This window comes from Notolepis coatsorum (genome assembly GCF_963971535.1).
Source record: "Notolepis coatsorum genome assembly, chromosome: 9".
Classification (NCBI taxonomy): domain Eukaryota; kingdom Metazoa; phylum Chordata; class Actinopteri; order Aulopiformes; family Paralepididae; genus Notolepis; species Notolepis coatsorum.
Window position 1 is genome coordinate 142084286 of NC_140173.1, and position 23843 is coordinate 142108128.

Here is a 23843-nt window from a genome sequence, read left to right on the forward strand (position 1 = left end):
TGCGAAAGCATGCAATTGGTCCACTGATGGATACATCTTGATATTTGTCTAGTCTAGTGTGTTCATTAGATGAGCGAAATCCTCTTTCAGTGCCTCTGTGCCTGTTTTCGTAGGCAGTTAGCCTCTGGTATGCGTGCCATTAGCGTTAGCCACGCTTCTAGGCCTCTTTTCTTTTGGAAAGAATGATACAAAAATAAAAATAAAAATAATATATATATATTTTTTTATTATATTCGACTAAGAGGTTGGCCAGTCGACTACGGCTCCTTTCGACCGATTAGTCGACTAATCGATTAATAGGGGTCAGCCCTAGTCCACACTGAGCAGAAGGGGGAGGGGATGGGTTACAGACACACACAGCACAGTGCACATGACCAGGAGGCGGGAGGGAGACGAGAGAGAGAGAACATGCACTGTCTTTGTCTGCGACAGACAGAGACAACACGCTGGAAAGGTGAGGAAATGAGTCACAGCAGGAAAAGCAGTACAATTGGGAAATAAAAGACAAGCAAGGGAACCTGGTATTAATGAAGGTGCCAGTGTGTCTTACTGCAACTGTTGCTGCTGCTGCTGCTGCTAAAATCTTTTCTACAGCATCATCCAGTGCACCACCACAACCACCTAGACCTACAACCCAGAGCTTGCAAAAAGCTATGACACTATTTTTTGTAGCACTCTGCTTCATGTTGAGTATGTAAATAAAGCTATATAAATGATAAACATTTGATATAATTTATGTTTTTTACATTACTAATACATTTTACATAGTTTTTGGCATAATTTAAGCAACACAAAATCTGAGGAGCCTGTTGGGAGCCGAAAGAGACGGCTCTTTTTAGTGAGCCAAGCCAAAACAACCCGCTCTCTAAAAAGAGCCGGAATTCCCATCACTACAGTGAGCTGCTGGTGGAGTCACTGCTTGGGTTTATGCTTTCGCTGCCGCGGTTTGTTGTTGAGCGCGTCCTTCAACCTGTGTGAGATACCACAGACGCCTTGATGGCAGATGGTCCTGAGTGACCAGCCATATTGATATGGGGATCGATGGGAGAGTACTTGGGACACAGCAATGGCTGATGGGTGGACGGTTTCTGGTAGTAAAACTTGCCAACCATTCCATCAGACTCAGGAATAGGTGGACGGCTGGGTAGGGGAATCCCCTTAGGGAAGTGTAGCTAAATCTACTTGGCGGGAGAGTAACCAAAAGCAGGAGGTGTGGCAGAATCCAGGGACTGCTGCGAGCCTTCCTCATCCTCGAAGTCGGAGGCAGCAAAGAGGCCACCGGCAAAGAGGGGATCCTCGTCCGAGGGAGTCCAGTTGAAGTGGGCATACAGTGCACTGCTGGCATCCTCCTGGCTGGACTCGATAGTGGGGTGGAGTGGGATGCTTCTAGCGCAATTCTCAGCTGAAAGGGACGGAATGGAGAGCCAGGCTTCTGCCCCGGCTTATATACTAGCTAGGGTCTATGATAGGTGCACTGGTGAAATTATTTCAGCTGGTGCACTATTGGCGTGATGCCTGATATATAACTGGTTTACATTCTGGTTCAGACCTGTTAGCAATACTCGAATATGAACCTCATTTGGGTGTGAGAACTCAACGTGAGATGCCTCATTCATGGGGCCTCATTCATTGTCTCTGGATCAGCCCGACATTTTTAGGGCTGACCCCTATTAATCGATTAGTCGACTAATCGGTCGAAAGGAGCCGTAGTCGACTGGCCAACCTCTTAGTCGAATATAATAAAAAAAAAATATATATATATATATATTTTTTTTTATTTTTTATTTTTTTATCATTCTTTCCAAAAGAAAAGAGGCCTAGAAGCGTGGCTAACGCTAATGGCACGCATACCAGAGGCTAACTGCCTACGAAAACAGGCACAGAGGCACTGAAAGAGGATTTCACCCATCTAATGAACACACTAGACTAGACAAATATCAAGATGTATCCATCAGTGGACCAATTGCATGCTTTTGCAGGACAAGAAGCCTTCAGTCGACTCCTTCAGACACCCCCCACAGCCCAAATGGAATGATAAAACATTAAATAAATAAATAAATAAAATAAAAGTTTTAAAATATTATACTTATTTTTTTTAAGTCGACCAATAGTCGACTAACGGCTAATTTTGGCCTATCCTAGTCGACCATCCAAATCCTTAGTCGGGGACAACCCTAGACATTTTACATCCAGCAGACAACACTCATTCAAGGGAACTTGATTATAATAATGACCATAATAATGAATGTTGAAAGTTGTGGTTCGGTCAGAAAATAGTTCCTTCATGAAACTGCTCACAAGTTGTGGATTATTTTGAGTAACCGAACCGGGTCATGATTTCTGGAAAGAGACATTGCTGTTGAGTTTTTCTAGGCAAATCACACCGAAATGTTCCAGATGGATAGATAGTGGGTAGATGGGTTAATCGCAGAGACGAATCGCCGATTAATGACCTCTGAGCAGGTCCTAAATTATTATTATTATTTATTATAGTGCTGCGGGTAAGGGAAAGGGAACATATATTTTAGTTTTTGTGTGAACTGCCTCGGGGATACCACAGATTTTTAAGAATTCACCTATGTTCTTCCTGTGCCCCAGGACAGTTGAGTCAGTATTTGTGGACACGTACAGTATCACTCTCTCCTAAAGCTGGACATCAGAGAGAGAGAGAGCCCTCTCTGAACCCTCCACACTGGGATGTAAATCTGGGGCTGCTCCATAGTTAATGAATGGAGCTCTGACTTTATGAGGCCATAAATGTCTGTTTGAGCACAGGGATTGAGGAAACAAACCCTACAAATGTTAGTTCCCTGTTGACTGTGACTTAATAGTCATATTATTATTTTTTACAATATTGGTAACTTGACAATTGCTGTTGATCTCCCTTTGTTTTAATTTCACTTGTTTTATTTTCTGTAAAGTGCCTTTGTTTCTTAAAATATTTTTTAAATAAAATGTATTAGAAATCACAGAATGTGTGGTTGACACTGACAGTTGGAACTGTCCAAAGTGAATAATCAGTAACTGTTCATATATTAAGCACTTTAGAGACTCACCATAGACAGATTTTTTTATTATGTTTGGGGGAACAACAGTAGATGCCACATAGAAGTGGTGACATCATCTGAAAGGAACATGCAGAGGAATCTGATGAATCAGTACTGTGTGTGTCAAGTTGTTCTAGTCATAAAGCTGTAATAATCATTGTGTTTTGGTTATGATTGCAGTGTATGATGGCCGTTCCCTTTGCTCAATTATGTTCCATAAGTTGTTGCAGCAATTTCTGGGTTGATACCATTTGTTACACATATGTGGGGCTCTCGTTAATTGATAAATATGGTATCAAAGAGATATATGGTAATATATGGAAATATGGTGCCAGGAGAATGTCAGGACAGAGGAGAGGCCTTTCTGTGAAGAGCCTCTGTGTTCGTTGGGTAGGTGTGTTGGACCCAGGTGCAGTGCAGAACGGATAGACGAGAGACAGGTGTTCATTCTCAAACAAAGGTTACTGTTTTACTTGTAGCACATGAAAGGCGTACACGCCGACAACGGTGAACAAACAAAAAGGGAGAGTACTGTCTCCAAAAAGAGGGGAAAGCAAAGTGGAGAAAACGTTGTCTCCAAAACGCATCATGAAATAAACACGACGGGCGACGGTGCTACTTAAGCACACGGTAAGTTTACATAATTGAAAAGGCAAGACACGGCAATTCCTATACATGGCGAACGAACTTATCCTCCGTGGCAAGGAGCGATAAGGCTTTGACAGAATGCATAGTAGTACTAGTATAGTTCAGTGATCGACTGTTGATCTGAATAGTAACCAGGAAGAACATATAAAGCCAACTTAACTATACACAGCAGGTACCAATGAGTGCAATCAGGGCAGATAGACAGGTAATTACCATCGGGTAACGCTAGGGCTTTTGCTCCCAGAGGAGAGCAAAACCCCAAACGTTACACTGTGACTGCTATGGCGGCCGTCTCTGTGGTGGAGTGACCAGTCTTGAAGCCTGACTGATTTGGGTCTATAGGAGGTCATTCATGTCACCCATGACTTCACCGTTTGTAAGGGGAGAGAAAGATGAGGTTCCTGTTTCAGCACTTGGAGTAGTGGGTGGAGGTTGGGAGAAGCACCTGTGGATGTTCTTTACCTTTTTCTCAATGAAGGAGGCAAAGTCCTCCACAGAGGAAAAAATAAACATTTATAAAAAATATCTAACCCTAACTAACCTTATTGTCATGCACTTGTCATGCACATGTCCTAATATACTAACCTACACTGTAGCACTCAACACTTTGATGAACATTGTTACTCAGCTGATAGAGTTGTGCCCTTCCTGATGACTTGTCGTACAGAACTTGTAAGTGTCAGCTAAATGACTAAATGTAAATGTAAATGATTGACAGTTCCATAAGTATTATCAATATACACTCCAAGGTAATTATACGAGCAGACTTGAGTAATGGGTTGTGAATAACCACCAGCCTGAGTTCCCCTAATGCTTCTGGGTCAAACACCTTCTCCTCAGTCTTCTTCACGCTCAAAACAAGACTGTTAGAGTCAGCGAGTGTCTCTAACTCAGAGTGATAAGCTGATGCACAATAAAGGATGTTCACTTTATTGTTCTGCATATTGACAGGAAATATCCTGAGGCACAGGGATAACGTGTGAATTATTGAAATAGGTGTCATTCCCCTTTAAGGCTACGATTCAATTATAAAACAGGAGGGGTGACAGTGGCTCAGGAGGTACAGCGGCTGTCTGGTAATCGGAAGGTTCCCGGTTCGATTCCTGCTTCTTCCGGGCAGCGTGTCGAGCAAGACACTTAACCCCTAACTGCTCCTGATGAGCAGGTTGGCACCTTGCATGGTCGCCTCCGCCGTCGGTGTGTGAATGTGTGAGTGAATGGGTAAAATGTGAGGAACAAATTGTAAAGCGATTTGGATAAAAGCGCTATATAAATGCAGCCATTTACCATTTAATAAAATGTACTAATATTCTCGGTTATTACACCTGCGTGCAAAGCGCAATGCGGTATTGTAATAGTAATTGCTTGTCTGTGTCTGTGTGTATCTGTCTTTCCGTAACTGTGAAAACTGATTATCTGATTTTAACTTGGATAGGTTGACACTCAGCCAAGGACCTGCATTTTTATTTTTATTTTTTTATTAGATTGATGACGTTAATCGCTGTCAAACGTTTCAGCTGTCAGTTTACATAACAGGCCAAGATTCATGAATTAATTTATTCAACCTTTATTTAGTCTAAACTAATTATTGAGAGCAACTCTCATTTCAAATGATGTTGAGAAAAACAGCACACATTAAATACAGCAAAAAAATATAAAACAAGAAAGCAATAAAACAATTAAAAACAACTGTAAACGGGTGAAACGGTTGGTCATTAAAGATTGAAACTGTCCAAAGGATACTAACGTATTGAGTTTTAAGGTACATTGTCAGACGCTATAGGCACAGAAGCTAAAAGCAGATTACCAAAGTTCAGTGCAAGCCAACGGGGGTTTACATAAATTACAAGCCAATCACTGGAGCGAGTATGATAAGGTCCAGAGGTCCAGTCCAATAATGAAGTGATATACAGTAAGGTGGGGAGGATCTCCAATAATGGCTTCATATAGAAACAGACGCCGGTGCAAATCACGTCTCTCTGCCAGAGAGGACCATCCCTTATTGTGCAGGATACAATAGTGAGGACTATCACCGGTGAGACGCTGGCGCCGACGGGTGAGATATGCGACAGCAGGTGAGGAGAGAGGTGTTGGTGTGAGCTGTAGTCCACTTGGACAATAATGAGTCTGCTTTGTGTTGCTCGGTATTCACATAAATATTCATGACTGCGGGGCGCAGCATCCCTCTGGGAGCCATTGTAATGGTTTAAATGGTTTTAAAATGGAAGCAGCATCTCCTCGGGCCCACGCTACGAAAATTACACGTCGGAAACACCCAGAGAAACTAAGAAGGGAGAATAGGTTAGTACATGAATTGATTGTTTGTTGATTTACGAGGTCTGGAAATGTCGCAGGCAAAAACCACTAACTGTGAGCTAGTTCACAAAGTAAAATTTGCATTAAAGACTGATTTTATCATGTTAGTTATGTGCTCTGTGGCCTTGAAGTCTTTGAAGATGATTTCTCCAATTTTCATTTTAGATATATTTTTTTGCAACTGTCATAGTTCATGAAAACTATCGTTACCAATCTTTTCCAGACCTTGAGAATTATTGCAAGAATAACACAAAGTAATTCACTGTGTGCTTCACTCTTATCAGTCCAAAATTAAGTTACCACTTGTTTAAAATGTAGTCGTTTGATGCTGCATATACATAATGTCACTGAAACAGCTTCCCTAAAGGCTTGAGTTCAAGCAACATTTATATCTTTCGAAAAATGCCATTGAATACTGCAAGCCGTCGCTGAGATGAGAGCAGTGTAATTACACTACAGGAATCTTTTGTTGGTTCTTCTAGTGTCTCTTCAAGAATGTTGCGATCGCTCGAGTGTTTTTCATTCATGTAAACATAAAGAATTTATGAATCATAATGGTGTTAACAGGCAGAGAGATCTCTTCACTACTGAGGAGTGCCACATAGGTTCTTAGGTTAATGATTGATGGACAGGGACCACCGTTAGTTCCAGAAGTGGACATCTACTGATATATTCCATTAGGTTTTTGGAAAATGTCAGATTGATTGATTGATTGAAATTTTTATTAACAGATTGCAGAATGAAGGTGGGTGGGTGGGTGGGGTGGGGGAGGGGTGGGTAGGCGACTGGGGGTAACTGTACATTGGATTATCGACCCAAGAAGAGGGTCTCGTGTATTACTGGGTTAGGACATTTACTGTACATTGGAGGGGGTTGGGTTAGGACATTTACAGGGGCCAGTTTCTAATTGCAGTCTCCCGTAGGTTCTCCTTGAGAGTGGTTTTAAAAGTGGGTAGTGATTCACATTCCTTTACAGCTGTGGGTAGGGCGTTCCACATTGATGTGGCATAATTGCGAAACGTGTTTAGTCCCTTGTTTGGGTCGAATCTGGGTTTAACATGATTTGTTGATCTCCCTCTGGTGTTGTGGTCGTGGTATTCACTGACCTTTGGGAAGTATTTTGACATGTACATGGGTACCTTAGTCGTGTAGTGTATCTTGTAGACCAGGCCCATTGCAAGTTGCTGTACTCTGTCATCTACTCTAAGCCATCCTAGGTTGTCAAAGTGTGCAGGGGTGAGGTGGGATAGGAGTAAGGTCAAACAGTAGTCTGACCAGTTTGTTTTGTGATGTTTGTAATTTAGTTTTTAGCGCCTTTGAGGTGCTTTGGTACCATGAGCCTTGCTGAGTTTGTTATTTGAACCGAAGACAATGGACTCTGTTTTACCCAGGTGTAATGATAGTTTGTTGTCAGCGAGCCAGGTGCAGATTTTGCCTAGTTCCGAGCTGAGGGTTTTTTCAACCTGTAACTTGTTCTTTCTTGTCAGAGACCAGCAGGGCTGAGTCGTCCGCGAACAGGAACAAGTTGCAGTCACAAGCTGACGACATGTAATTTATAAATTAGGAACAGTAGCGGTCCTAGTATGCTTCCTTGTGGAACACCACAGCTCACTGGGAGGGGGGGGGGGGGGATAGGGTACCGTTTACCTCCACCATCTGTTCTCTCCCCTCCAGGTAGGATTTCATCCAGCTCACTGATAGACTATCAAAACCAATTGCTTTTAGCTTGTCAATCAGAATGGAGGCCTTTTGTAGGTCCAGCATGACCATTTGCCTGCGTCCACCTCTTGTTTGATGTGGTCGTTCAAATAGAGAAGGCATGTGTCAGTGGAGTGGGATGTTCTGAAGTCAGATTGGAATTCGAAGATTAGATTTTTTCCGTGAGGTACTTTTCGACCTGTTCGTATACAATTGTTTCCATGACTTTCGAGATGGAGGTAAGAATAGAAACAGGGCAGTAGTTGCCTGGGTCTAATTTGCTGCCCTTTTTGTGCAGGGGGGTTACTCTTGCAAAAGTATTTGGGTACGTGTCCCTGTTTTATTAAAAAAAAAAAGTAAAAAAAAAAATTAAAAAATTAAAATGTAAACTAATTTTTTTATTTATTTTTTAGATCCGGGGCTAGGAGAAAAACATCCGGGGCTAAAGCCCCGGAAGCCCAGGGCTAAAGCCCCGGAAGCCCAGGGCTAAACCCCCGGAAGCCCAGGGCTAACGACGCCACTGGTGTGCAGCATGAGTGTGTGCTTTCTCATGTTAAAGTGGCTGCTAGTGTGTGACCGTGTACAGTGTGTGTCGTGTGTGTGCTCATGTGTGCTTGTGTGTGGAGAGTTCAGTGTTCAAGGCTCTGATCGTCGGTGTCTGTGTGAGGAGCCGCTGATTTTTCGCCTGTCGGCGTGTTAAAGCCAGTCCCCGGGTTTTGGTGAATGTCACCCGATAGGAGCATGTATAATAGAAACATTGATTTTCTATCAAACTTGCCTTTCGGGGGTAGTTTCTTGCGGTCTGGGTTCGATGTTAAAACTCTGTGAACTGCTGCTATTCCAATCGCTGGGTGTTTATGCTCCGAGCCTTTCAGCAAGTAAAAGTCACAATGGGACTGTTTATTTGCGCATTCTTTACATTCCACTTCTGTCTGGAGTTGATTCAGTGGTGAGTTAATGTACAAGTCCATAATCCACAGGAGGGAAAGTAAAAAAGGGGTTAAGTGTCTTGCTCAAGGACACATCGACACGCTGCCCGGGAGGAGCGGGAATCGAACCAGGAACCTCCGGATTGCCAGACGACTGCTCTACCTCCTGAGCCACTGTCGCCTTGGGTTTTCTGAAAGGCACTATATACATAAATGTACATCTCCTCAGTGCCTCTGTGCAGCCAAGCCTTCAACGAAAATGAATGATAAAATTACCAAAATGAAAGTATTCCTTTGGCAGGTATGGGCTTATGTCCAATAGAAAGCTGACCTGCGTGATCACATGGCTTTGTTTAGAAAGTTTGACACAGTGCAGTCAGTGTGAACTCTAACAAAACCAAATTAACAATGTTGCAATTTCACCCCCGAAGGTATGAAAGCGACCTAATTTGATTTTATTTGATTTTATTAGGGATCCCCATTAGCTGGTGCCATAGCAACCAGCTAGTCTTCCTGGGGTCCACACACAAAAAAACATACAAAAACAATCATTATTGCAAAAACAAAACTATCAAAAGTCAGCAAACACAATGCATAATGAAACGACTGTAACAATTAATATAGCTAAAATTACATTACAGTGTAAAACAAAAACAAAAAAATTACTTTACAGTGTTAAAAACAATTTAAAAACAATTTAAGATTATTTTTAAAAGTGAATCTACTGTAAATGCAGCAGAGGTTTTGAGGCAGGTTATTCCAAATAGTTAATGCTCTAAAAATAAAAGATCTCCTTAAAGCATTGGTTTTAGGACCTGGCAATTCAAGCTGCCCACTACTGTCTTTCTAAACTTCAAGAAATACTGAACTCTATTCACTGTGTTCGAGTTATTTCAAATATTATTTTGGCATAAGAGAAAATTATTTACTGGAGGACGCTGGGACATCTGGCCCAGCCGGGGCTTTACCTTTCCCCCTCGCCCTGGAATCGGAGTCAGCTTGTCATAAAGGTTATATGCAGTCTGTTTTCCTAGAGATGTGTATTATGAAACGGGGAGGCGACCCAGAGTTGTGCATTCAGTAATCAAGCATCTGGGAGAATCCCCTCAATCACATCAAGGCCTCTTCAATCACAGAATCATTTGAGCAGGAGATGAAAATTAATCAGCATAAGGAGGTCGATCGAGACAGTCTCTCCAGATTAACCAGATTTAGAAGTTGTCGTGGTGGCTGGCGACCTTCAGCAATCAGGCCACTCAGGAATGGGCCGTGGTAAAGCACCTCTGCTTAGAGGTTAATAATTTTGTTTAATAAGTTTGTCTTTATCAGTTGATTGTTAACAGTACAAGGACCAGTGTTTTTTCCCAACATGTTATTATGTCATCCTTGTTTGTTCTAGTACACTTACCCACTTAAGCATTGGGCAAACATGGGGCTAAACGATTGCTTACCCAAAGTCATTTGCGATGTATTATACTTTATACTTATAGCACATGCATGAGTCTGGTCTCTTTTGAAAGGTAACATTCAGAAGTTTCTTACACACAAGAAAAAGATCTATTTGAGTGCTAATGAAATAGAGTTACAGAGGTTTGAACACACAGAAGTAAACGTTTGGCTTACTCACATTTCTGTTTACTTGTTGCCAGATGCCTGTTTTTGGGTTCCAGCTGAGAGGTATAGGAGCTGGAAAACATAACGGCTCTATAGCCTGACGTTGTATAGTCATACAGGTCCAAGTGTATAAGAATCCCACGGAAAATGAATGTTTTACAAATGTTTTTGTAATGTGTGTACAGGTATAAATTTGGCATGATTATCCAAAAGGGCCGTCCGGCTCCCATTCATTCAGAGGCTCTCGTCAAAACAATGGGCTTCTTCGTCTCCTTGTGTCACCTTCGAAGGGCTGAGACAATGAGCCACTCTGACGCTACAGTGAAGGACATCTCTCATGACTATCTTGGTGATACATTATGATGTTAAAGCTGGAACTTCAAAGCAGCTAAAAAAGGACTTGATCAAACCTCTTGACACTCTCTGGGAGTCTGGTGAGAACATGACTATGTATGGACCACCACCCATGGGGAGGGGCGTGATGGTTAGCCACCTCTGCCAGCTACGTCTTTGGCTCAAGGGGCTTTGTTGGTCCTGCAGCGTTCCCTACGTTGATCATTTCACACGTTTGTTTTGTAAGAGATATGAACTGTTCAATAGGGATGGGATTAATTTGAATAGGGATGGAGTCAAGCTGCTCTCTTCAAACATGCAGTGTACATTACAATCTCTTATTATTATTTATAATTGGTTTTGTATATGTGTATACACATATTTATGTGTGTATGTGTGAATATATTCATTCATTTATTATTTCAGTTGTGGCGAAGGGCATTCAAATCCTCACGGCTTGCATTGCCAGGTCTGGGTATGATGCTGTCATTGCCTCGGTCCAAACATCCACAAGTGGCTTTCATTTGAACCGCAGCAGCAGCAGCTCCATCAGATGGTCGATCAGCTGTTGCTGCTGTTGTAGTGACCGGAGGGGACACTTCAAATGGGTTGAATCCACGTCTGAGATGCATCCATAGGTGGGAAATATGTCCGTAGCTGCTCAGCGAGTTGGTTGAGGTGTTCTGTTATTAGGCTTTTTACAGGTTCACCCATGACAACTTAGTTTCCCTCCAAGAACACATGAAGTGTAGGCAAACACATGAGCATAAATACGCTGCCACAATAATAGCGCGCCGGTCCCGGTCGCGCGTGCACGGCATTTTGGCAGGAAGTAAAGTGCATTTTGGATACATCTTTTTTAAATGATTATTAAAACGTACGTCTTTAATTACGTGAATTTCATGATTTACACAGTGAAAATCCCCATTTGAAATAACGGTATATTAGTTATATTTTATTAGTAAAATAACACCATAGCACCGCCATTAGCCTTTTCATGTCACGCACCCCCAAGAGCACCACAGTTTGGGAACCGCTGCCCTATAATATCGCTGCCATTAGTCCTGTCTCGTCATAGGTTTAGGCCTAATGGGATTACTGCAAGCAGTCTGATTCATATAACCTTACAACCTCCTACACATTCTATCTCTCTGCCATGCCATCTGAGTTTAAACCCACCACAATCCACTTAACTCATATACATTTAAAGAAAGAAAGGGTCTGGGTCTGATCCACTTGAACATAAGAAGTCTGCTTCAACATCAACATTGGATAATTTAAAAACTATAGTCACTCAGGCAGATACCCAGATATGTTGGTTCTGTCTGCATCTTGGCTGAGAGAGTCTGATAGTGATTCATTCATACAGTAGTTGACAGTGATTCCTCCTCAGCCTAGGACCAGTAGAATGTATTAGAACAGATATAGTTGATAGTGGTTCCTCCACAGCCTTGGACCAGTATAATGTATTTAGAGCAGATAGAGTTGGAAGGGGGTGGTGGAGTTGCTATCTATGTAAAATCATTTCTCTCTGTTATGAAATCTATTACTATTCCAAGATGGTTTGAATTGTTTATGTTAAAGGTCCATTTGGGGCTAAATTATTTTATGCAGACCCCCATCTGCTGATAGTAGCTCATTTGACAGAATAGCAAATGTACTTTATCAGGGCGGGATCCACTAAGAATGGATTGCGCGGTGTTAAATGTAAATGTAAAATGTAAATGCACCCTTAACCTCTTAGGCCTTAACCGAGCCCTATTTTCTGAGTACGAGTATCCAGAGATTTTTTTTAATAAAAATGAATACACAAGTAATTTGCTTGCAGGAAGATTAACGAGATATGTAAAGTATCCAATATATTTAAATGTATTTTATTTGCGGATGACACTAATCTTTTTTTTTCTGGTGAGAATATCCAGCAGCTTTTAGAGGTCATCACATCTGAAATGAAGAAATAAAAAAAATTAAGATTAACGAGATATGTAAAGTATCCAATATATTTAAATGTATTTTATTTGCGGATGACACTAATATTATTTTTTCTGGTGAGAATATCCAGCAGCTTTTAGAGGTCATCACTTCTGAAATGAAGAAATAAAAAAAATGGTTTGATATAAACTAATTATCATTGAACTTGAGCACAACTAAAATTATGTTATTTGGAAACTGTAGATTAAATACTCAAGTACAAGTTAAAATAAATGATGTGATTATTGAAAGAGTTTATGAAAATAAATTCCTAGGTGTAATAATAGACCATAAAATCTGTTGGAAACCTCACATAAAACATGTCCAATCTAAACTGTCAAGAAGCATTTCAGTCATGAGTAAAATAAAGCACATTCTGGTAAGAAAATCACTCTACATTCTCTATTCACTAGTTTTACCATATTTAAATTACTGTGCTGAAGTCTGGGGAAACAATTCTAAGTCTACACTACAACCACTTTTTATACTCCAAAAAAGGGCCATAAGGATAGTTCACATTGCAGGTTATCGTGATCACACAAACATATTATTTTTAAAGTCAAAAAAACATTCAAGTTAAATGATCTTGTGGAATTTAAAACGGCACAATTAATGTATAAAGCAAAAGGTCATGTACTTCCAGGAAACATTCAAGAACTGTTCTTTGATAGGGAGGGGGGTTATAATCTAAAAAATATTATCACATTTCAAAAACTAAAATCTCACTAATAACACTTTAACATATTGGTAAACAAACGTATTGCTGAAAATATACACTATGACTGCTGTTGTGACATGGTTAGGTTGTTTACTCTTGGATACATTTGGGGGGGAAAATGCAACATTATGTCATACAGTCTAGACAGATTGATTTATGACGTGATGTCATTTGCGGTCCGCCGATGGACCCCACGGGTGGAAGAGGTTAACTGCGCGTGGTTTGCGTGTGGTATCTGCTCCGTCTTTGCGAGCTATCCACTAAGGACATTGTGCGGATGAGATACCAGCGCAGACACGCCCATTATGGGTGGAGTTTGCTCCTGATCTGCTCCAGCACAGTTGGCTCGCGGAGCAGTCTTCCGCACCTGACGGCGCTGTTGGCAGATATTAGGAAGGGGAAAAATAACCCCGAAATGAGGCATAGACATAACAGTATTTTTCACCATTAGTATTCCCTTCATTTCGTATTTTATTTAATGTATAGAGCTTGCTTAATTTGTATTTTCATGACCCATTGCATCCTTTGTTTTTTTCATAATTTTTTCGTCATTTATATGTGCTGCTTAACACATTCAGCGCCAGGGATTAGTCTGGTCCTTGTGGCTAACGTGCCACGTTTCCATAACATATTTTCACTGTGCGTCACTATGTTTGGAGAGCTATATCTATATTCTATATTATAGCTATGGAGACAATACTATAGTCATTTGACAGTGACTTTCTTCCGTCGAACATGCAAAAAAAGAGAAAACATTTTCATGCATACGCACGTTATCCCGTGGTGAATATAAGTATAAGAGCTTCAGAATATATATACTTTGGTATTTGGCTTGATGAAGAATTTACATTTAAATATCATCATTACTTGCCAGTAAACTGCGGCTAAAGACTGGCTTCTTATATAGGAATAGAGCCAGCTTCCCTATGATTAGCAGAAAGAGTTTTTGAAGCAGTTTTTCTGTCTGTGTTGGACTACGGAGATGTGATTTACAGACATGCAGTGGCTTCCACTCTTAAGCCCTTATATTTTATATATCATTCAGCGATTATTACTATTGGTGATAGTTATGGTGCTCACCATTGTGACCTGTAGGCTATAATAGAGTTAGATGGTCCTGTATAGCAGAGCTAGGCGAGAGTTGCATTGGCATCTGTTTCTATATAACGCCATAATTGGAGATTGCCCAAATTCTCTCGCTTTACTATTGGAGTGGACATCTGGACCCTATATGATACATGATCCAATGTCCATTGTCTTACACTTAACGCACCTAGAGTTCATAGTGAATTTTGTAAAATATGCTTTTAGCGTCTGTGCTCCTGACACGTGGAACATCATACAACAAACTCTTCAGTCAGTTTAAACCCTTAATCACCAACCATGCCACCATAATCTGCAGTTGTTTTAACCGATTGTACATACACCATTATGTTTTGCATGTATTGTTTGTTTATAACTAAAAACATCATTGAAATGAGGGTTTGTCTGCAATGAATTCTCGGGTTGAAATAAAGATTGAATGAATTAGTGAATGTGTATTCAGCTATAACTACCACTTATCATTTATTTTATTTTCTGTTTCTGTTTATTCCCCCCCCCCCCCCCCCCCCCCCCACAGGAAGAAGAATTAAGGAAAAGCGGAGAGGCCAAGTACGTCCATTTGAGTAACGATCTCCATGTTTTGATTGAAGTCTTCGCCCCGCCCGGAGAGGCGTATTCCCGCATGAGTCGCGCCTTGGAGGAGATAAAGAAATTTCTAGTTCCAGTAAGTTTGTTTTACTCTTAATTCCTCACAGATACTGTAACTCTGGACTAAGTGCCCCTACCTGTTACCTTGCACTCCGGTTAGATGCCAACTTATTTTCGTTTTGCTGTACGATGTCAATACATATAATCTAATCTAAAAGTGATTCAAGATTCAACAGTTTTATTTGTCACATGCATACATACACGAGACATGCAGTGAAATGTCAATTCAATTCAATTCAACTTTATTCAATTCAAGCTCATTATCCCCCAGGGGATATTCGTGTGGCAGCCAGATTCATCAATGTTATGTATACAGTATTAGGTGAGAGTCCATGTGCATTTCGCTTACGTTGACAGCAAAAGATGGCTTCTCCGTAATGCATCAAATTACATAAAAGCACTGATATGACCCATGATGGCACGTAAAAATGCAAAGTTAAATCAAATCAAAGATTATTATGTAGGAGATAATGTACATCACTCATCATTCCAAAAGTAATCCCGACAGGGTGATTCAAGACCCTGATGCAAAGGAAGAGGTTTACTCATGACCATAATGACAATAACCATTACATTGCTATCCACTAAAGACTTGAATCATTTGACAGGAAATATTATTTATCCATTTTATAACAGTACCAATGTCAAATGGAAAGCACTTCACAGCGGTGACTCAGAAATAAAGGACTGCAGAATGTCCGGATCACAGAACGTTCAGTAATCATTTGAGTATTACACAAAGCTGTGTACTAAGACCTCATCATTTAACATTAGGATCTGTATGACCCATAACATATCTAAAAAGCTATAATGTCATATCATATCTCCCATTACCCCCTCAATACACAAGTATTGTTATCATAAACACATAAAGACTAGAATGCAAATTCAATAAAAATCCAAATTGTCAATCTCATCCTAATCGCAGTCATCATTATGAACGGACGTCTCAGCCACTGTATCACTGTCCCCCTGTTATGAAGAACAACCAATGCAGAATTTGAACAATATATGTACAGACGTGTACATTTGAAGATGAATCTGTGAATTGTTTCTACTCTTGTGATGTTTGTCACAAAGTGGAATAGTCAAGGAGATAATGAGGGTCTTGAATGTACCCCTGGACATGTGTACAAAATAAATAAAAAATAAACATGAAAAAACATTATAAGGCCATTGACAAAATGTTGTTGTGCTACAGTATGTACCTATAGCATGGCAAGTGTAGAGCACTCTCTGCTCATTACATCTTCCGTATCAAAATATTACGTTTACAATGGACGTGCACATTTTAATCGTGTCAAATAAAGAATAAAGAATAATAAAAATAATAATAGCTTCATTTTATATAGCGCCTTTCAAGAGACCCAAGGTCGCTTTACATAGGGGGGGGGGGGGGAATAACAAAGTAACAAACATAGTGGACAGACACAACATATACATATAAAGGGAGAAATTAGGGGTTGAAGGCCAAGTTGAAGAGGTGGGTTTTGAGCAATTTTTTGAATGAGTCCAGAGTTGGGGGCGGTGCGGAGTTCCAGAGGGTGGGAGCTGCCACACTGAAAGCTCTGTCCCCGAAGGTCCGCAGTCTGGTTCGGAGGATGGAGAGCTGACCAGTGTCCGTGGATCGCAAGGACTGTGACTGAGTGTAGGGGTGGAGGAGGTCATAGAAAATGAACGTGGTGCGGCTGGGTAGCGCAGTGGAGAATGCACTTGCCTACCACCGCAGAGACTCTGGGATCGAATCCAGCTGTCAGCGGTACCTCCGGCTTGGTCAGTTGTCCCTACTAACACAATTGGCAGTGTTAGCGGGTGGGAAGCCGGCGGGGTATGTGTCCTGGTCGTTGTAAACTGCGGCTCCTACTGGTCGGTCGGGGCGCCTGTTCAGCAGGGAAGGGATCGGGGGAAATAGCGTGAAGTGAACCTCCGCACGCGTTACATTCCCCCAGTGAGAGTCCTCGCTGTCAGGTGAAAAGAAGCGGCTGGCTGACTCCACATGTATCGGAGGAGGCATGTGGTAGTTCTACACCCTCCCTAGGCCGACAGTGGGACAATGCACGCAACAACCAAGAAGGGAATTGGCATAACGACTAAATTGGGATGGGAGTAAAATATAGAAAAAGTGAGAACAAAGGAAAAAAATAATACAGCGCCCCACGCACGCCCTTGCTAACAAGGAAGCTCTAATGTATTCCAGAATTAACAAGTGTTGTATGGAATACCCTTCAAGGCTCCCCCAACTTCTGGGCATGAAGCTCTTTGCTGTAATTAATGTGCATATTGTGTTTCCGTGTTTCCGAGTCCAAGCCTGCAGGAAGACGTATGAGAGTACAGTACATGTGCTTCTCATGCTTCTTCCACCGCAGACGAGACACAGGCTTCGACATCACGTCTGCTGCCGCGGCTGCATTGAGCAGGTCACGTCCTCCAAATACACCACAGAGACAGTATGTAAATGTCCACAATGTCCACTGGATAAGAACTTTAACCATCATATTTCTGCTTGTTTATCACCTGGACATGTGCTATACGATAAGATAATATATGATAAGTAGTGCTGTCAATCGATAAAAATATTTTATCTGATTAATCGCATGATTGTCCATTGCAAATACATTTAAATTAAAATCAATTTAAAATGTATCTACCTTAACACATTGAGTGCCACGCCCATTCCGGGAATTGAGCCGTTGTCTGCCATTGCTCTGTTCAATGGAGAGAAGCTATATTTTATATTATAGCTATGGATCTAATAACACCGTCGATTGTCAGTGAGTTGCTTCTGGTCAACATGCAAAAAACAGATTGGTTTTTCATCCGTATATTTCCGTTTTATACCGTTTTGAATATGAGTATAGTTTGGGTGCTTCTGAGTAATCCCAGGAAAATACGCGATAATAGCCCTTTAGTGAAATCCAGTTATCACTTTGTAATTTTTCGCCTGATTATCTAATCATCCTGAAATCAACGCTAGATTATCGTTATGATTTCTCCTCATGCAAGAATGAAATGTGGTTTAGACCGGCGCCCCCCCCCCCCCCCCCCCCCTTCCCCACCAACGTAAACAGCCACACACAGTCCAAACAGACAGCTTCGATCGCGGGAGAAACAAATATCAGATCAACGCAAGATTGGATATATAGTGTTCTTACCTTGTCTCTGATGTAATGCAAAAAAAATAATCCAATTATCTGATCGCCATTTGAAGTACTGGTCGCGGGAGTCCGTGCCACGTTATTCGGCATTGCATATGAAGGAGGGGTGGGGGCAGCCTCGTTGATGTATGGTGGTGACCGCTTGTCTCGCCAGAGTATTTAAACCCCGCCCACACGGCTCAGCTTTGAGTCAGAAACAAACATAGTATCAATGAGAGTATCAATAATACACCTGAGTGAAGTCTAGTAAAAAAAAATTAAAATTAAAAAGTAAAAAAAAATTGTCTTTCTAAAAAGTTTATCAAGTGGGGCAAGGGGATATTTGAGCTGCAGCAAACAAGATTGAATGGGATTGGGGGAGATTGGGTAAAAAGATTTGTAGGGTAAAAAGGTAAAAAGAGGATGGAAGGTGAGGCTTTGCAGGAGGTTGCTGGGGAGAGAAGGTCAAGTTAAAAATATTAAATATAACACCACATTATGCAGTGAAGCATCGTCATTCTCCCATCTCATTCTTTAAAATGCCCTTAATTTGAACTTTAAAATCAGATATGGTAGTTAGTGAGGGCCTGCCGTTTCAACGTTTTTTGAAGTCCATTCCAAGCAGAGGGAGCAGAGAACATGAAGGCCCCTTTCCCAAACTCTGTGCAGGTTCTGGGTACTGAGGCATATAAATAGTCCTGGGATCGTAAGCTGTAAAATGGGTTTGATGTGATGGTGAGGTATGAACCGAGGTAAAAAGGGAGCTGACCAATAATTGCTTTATAAATGAAGGTGTACCAATGAAGCAGTCTACGGGCAGTCGAGTTATTGATCCCCTTGGGGAATTTCGGCCCCTCCTGCCCGCCTGCTCCTCCTGCTCCTCCTGCTCCTCCTGCTCCTCCTCCCCCCTCCCTGGCCCTGGACTCCCCACCCTTGTGTGTAGTGTTGCCACGATACCAAAATGATGACTTTGATACAATACCTGCCTAAGATTTCTCTATACTGATACTGAAAAAAGAAGAAAGAAGAAAAGTTATAATAATAGAATAATATATGTTTCCTGAGGTTCTTATGTTATTGTAACAGAGTGTATTTGAACCTGGGACCATAGGATCCAGCTACTGAAAGTCAAGTTCAATGGACAGGCCCTCGCAAAGTTCTGGATATCAGTCCGGAACGAGTACACAGTGTTGTGTAATGCTGTGCTTTATTTCATTAATAACATAGTGCTGTAATTTCATTTTCAAAACAACGTGTGCTTTTATTTTGATATTCCTTATTTCCACGCTGAAATTACGCTATACATTAACTCATTCAGCGCCAATCACGAGTATAGTCGGGTTTTAATCGTTATTTCTTTTATTAGCGATATCCATTCATTTTCATCCATCCAGCCTGATGTTATCGTTGGGAATGGGTCTGAGCTCGCAAGAGGGCAAATACCGCCGTCTACGCCTTCCAGCTGGTATTTCACTCCACTGGGAATGGTGTAGTTTCTTTTCTGGGACGATCCGAGCCGTGCGGGCGGGGTTTAAATACTCAGGCGAGGTAGGCCTCAACAACGATGCATTGGAACAGTAACCCCGCCCGCCTGTCATTGTGAAACGGTCGGTAATGTGGTGCGGACCTCCACGAGCAGTATTTGGAATGGCGATCAGATAATTGGATTATTTCTTTTGCATTACATCAGATACAAGGTAAGAACACTATATATAAATTTTATCGTTGATCTGATATTTATTTCTACCCCCGATCGACGCTGTCTCTGTGTGTGTATGTGTGGCTGTGTGCCGTTGAGTGCAGGAGGCGACTGGGGGAGCCCCGCGGTCCAGGTTTTTTTTCATTCTTGCACAAGGAAGGATAATAATGATGATCTAGCGTTGATTTCAGGAAGATTTGATAATCAGGCGAAAAAATTACAACGTGTTTAGTGTATTCCACTATTATCGCGTCTTTTCCTGGAATTACTCAGAATCACCAAAACTATATTCATATTCAAAATGGTATTAAATGGACTGGAAGCAACTCACTGATAATCGACGGGGTGTATTAGACCCATAGCTATAATTTAAGATATATTTTTAGCACTCGCAAATCTCGCAGTCCCCCCATTGATTAAAGCGGTGGCGTTCTAGACCTATATCGCGCATTAAGCTCCGACGCTGAATGAGTTAAGTGTGGGGTCTGCAAAAAAAATCCTAAATAAAATGGGGTTGTGGTATTAAAAAAGTTTGAGAACCCCTGAACTAGAGACTAATCGAGAGGACTGAGAGCAGCAGAGTGAGAAGGAGGCGGGGCTACTCACGTGTCACTGTTCAGATCATGGATTCCTCTGTTAGTTTGTGTCTCACCAGCTGGCCCTCGTTTGTAATCAAGGTGTTCTCAAATTGTCATCCTCTCCATGTGTATTTAATTTCGCTCTCCCCTGTTCAGTTTGTCGGATCATTAGTCATGTACGTTTATATTCCTAGGTGAATAGTCTTTCCTACGTTTGGTGATTCATGTCACCCGCCTTTTCTAGTCTCTGTTTGTTCCTGCTAGTCGTTTTCAGTTTGCTATTTCACGTTAGTCAGCTCGGCCTGTCAGCCTGTTCCTGTTGTGGTTTTCCCTGCCCGCTGTCTACCCTGAATATCCCCGGTTTGGGTTTCATCATCACCCCCCGCTCTAGCCTGTTTGTCTACATTTGGTTCCTCGACTACAAACCGTACACGTTCGTTCTCTCAGAGGTACACATTTGCCTCAGTGTTCTGTTGGTGCTCTCGCTGTGCTCAGCGCCCCAAGCTCCATTCCATCTCATACCACCAACGAGGGAGGGTTGTCGTGCGCTCGGTCCAATTCATTGTTTTCATTACTTTTGATGTTATTATTTTTTTCACAATAGAAATCAATTCATATGCATAGCTTATTTCTGTCCCCTGCTTGTTCTAATCAAATCTATAAATGTGTTTAGTCTGTGTTAGATTAGATTGTAGTCCCCCGATAAAAGATAAGGGAGTGAAAACCGCATTGTCCCGCGTGGTGGGTGATACATCCTGTTGAAAACAACCTCCTGGGTGGGTGGATAGGTGTAGACGTGGGCATAGCCTGCAGACACAGACTGGCAGAACATCATACATTCTTTTGAAAATGCCCCCCCCCCCCCCAGGAGATGGGCATTGATGTGGTGCAGGTGGGTTGCGTCAGCTACAGTACCGGTCTAAAACTTAGCATTCTTTTGAAAATCTACCCCATTAGTATCTTGACAGTGATTGTTGTACTGCTTGCTGTGCACTGTGGTGCAGGTTTCTCCCTAAGCGGCATCAAGATAGCAGATAGATGTGTTTATAAAACCTGTTTCCCGTATAAGATGAAATTGAAACTGCATCACTTTTGTTTCAGTTGCTCTCTCTCTCTGTTTTATTTTTTTTATTGAAAACATACACCACTTAATTCCACGTGCAAAATCGAATTTCACTTGCCCACTAACCATGTTAATGTTCCCATCAGAACATAATTCATAATTCAGACGTCATTTGTTTGTTTGTGTAGCTTAATGTTTTGTTTGTTGTTCATCTGTCTGCTCATTAATTAATCTCTTCAGCTGGAGGCATTATAGCGTTTCCTTGGCTTCGGGGGAACGCGAGTGCAATCAAGTCATTGGAAGCCTCGAAGGCCTCGGCAGAACGGGCTCAATCGATGGCATGCACATCATCCAGAGCCACAGCCATCCAGTCATTCTAATTGTTCCCAAAACCAAAGCCTTCAGAAATGACGTATGATCACACCGGAAATAACTTCATCAGCTTCTGAAGGACACTGTACAATGGACAGGCGCTATGAGGAGAACGTATCTCGGCTACAGCACAACATATAGCCTGAACTGACCACTCGATACGCCATCTTCAGTGCCTTTTTTTTTTACAAGCCCTTGCAGTTTTGTTGTGCCTTGGATAAGCTCCCAGCTTTCCAATTAAGAGCTGTGCTAGCATCCTTCAAAACCAAGAGGTTCCTTGAGCCTTTTTTCCTTCCATTTTTGAATCGATAGAGATACATCTGTGCAGTTTCCGTCTAATACCGCCCCCCTCCCCCCCATCCTTTAATATCCTTTCAAAATGGATATAAAATATTTCTGAATCATCCCACCATATGGACCCTCAAGCTCCACGGAACATGAAAGGCCCACTGAAACCTGTCTCCTCCACAGTGACGTGAGGGGTTTGGTGTAGTTGTACTACAGTACCTTCTTTCTTTAAAACACACTCACTGTGAACACTTTGTAGAGTTTGGTTGAGCTTGTGAAGGCCTGTTCCGTCCAGATGCACTTTGTGCAAATATTAAAAAAAGTTTTGCTAAAAGTGTTGCATTTTTTTTTTTATAAAAGACAGATCTTGCCGAGCATTCGGGAGGAGAAGCTGCTTTTTGGCAGGGGATACAAACTTTTCAAAAACATCATACAAGGTTACTGGTTAAAAAGCCAGATACTAATATACTTATATTCAGCAACTCTCTCAATGGTATAACCATTTATAGTGTATATAGATGCATACATTTACATTTACATTTAGTCATTTAGCTGACGCTTTTATCCAAAGCGACTTACAAGTTCTATACGACAAGCCATCAGGAAGGGCACAACTCTATCAGCTGAGCAACAATGTTCATCAAAGTGTTGAGTGCTACAGTGTAGGTTAGTTTATTAGGACAAGTGCATGACAGTACGGTTAGTTAGGGTTAGATTTTTTTTTTTTATTGTTTTTTTTTTTTTTTTCCAGATAATGGTTGAAGAAGTGCGTCTTTAGTCGACGGCGAAAGATTGGACGTGATTCGGCTGTCCTAACTGGGGTGGGTAGTTCATTCCACCATTGTGGGGCAAGGACTGAGAATAGGCGACTTCTCTTTGATGACCCTCCCGGAGCTTGGATAGGAGTAGGTCTGAGGCGGCCAGAAGATGCAGAGCGTAGGGGTCTTGAGGGTGTGTAGTTAGAGACCATTGACCGGAGGTAGGCGGGAGCGGTTCCCTTTGCCGCACGGTATGCTAGGTCGAGGGCCTTGAAGCGGATTCGTGCAGCAATGGGGAGCCAGTGCAGGTCCCTAAGAAGTGGGGTGACATGGGCCGACTTCGGTAGGTTTGAGATCAGGCGGGCCGCTGCGTTCTGAATGAGTTGAAGAGGCTTAGTGGCAGTGGCCGGGAGGCCAGCGAGCAGTGCATTGCAGTAGTCGAGGCGGGAGATGACTGTTGATTGGACGAGGAGTTGGGTGGCTTCTTTTGTCAGGAAGGGGCGGATCCTTCTGACGTTGCTCAGGAGGAATCGGCAGGTTCTGGTCGTCGCTGCGATGTGAGCAGAGAAGTTCAACTGGTCGTCGAGGACAACACCAAGGTTCTTGGCGGTCGGGGACGCAGTCACAGCTGCATTCTCGACTGTGATTGAAAGGTCGGTTAGGGGGGAGGATTTGGCCGGCAGGTGGAGCAATTCTGTTTTGCTTAGGTTCAGTTTGAGGTGGTTGGACGTCATCCAGGCTGAGATGTCGGACAGACAGGCCGAGATCCGCTCAGAGACGTGGATATCTGAGGGAGGGAAGGAGAGGAAGAGTTGAGTATCGTCGGCATAACAATGGTAGGAGAAGCCATGAGACGTGATAATGTTACCCAGTGATTTAGTGTAGAGGGAGAAGAGAAGGGGTCCTAAAACCGAGCCCTGGGGGA

General features: G+C 42.0%; 1 protein-coding gene across 1 annotated transcript in view; it reads left to right on the plus strand.

The window, feature by feature from the left end:
- The window catches only part of khdrbs2 (KH domain containing, RNA binding, signal transduction associated 2), a 270777-nt gene that overhangs the window by 182601 nt on the left and 64333 nt on the right, over positions 1–23843 (plus strand). Inside the window, exon 4 of the mRNA XM_084321769.1 lies at positions 14896–15042. Within this exon, the coding sequence (XP_084177895.1) occupies positions 14896–15042 (147 nt within the window). The remainder of the gene's footprint in view (positions 1–14895; positions 15043–23843) is intronic.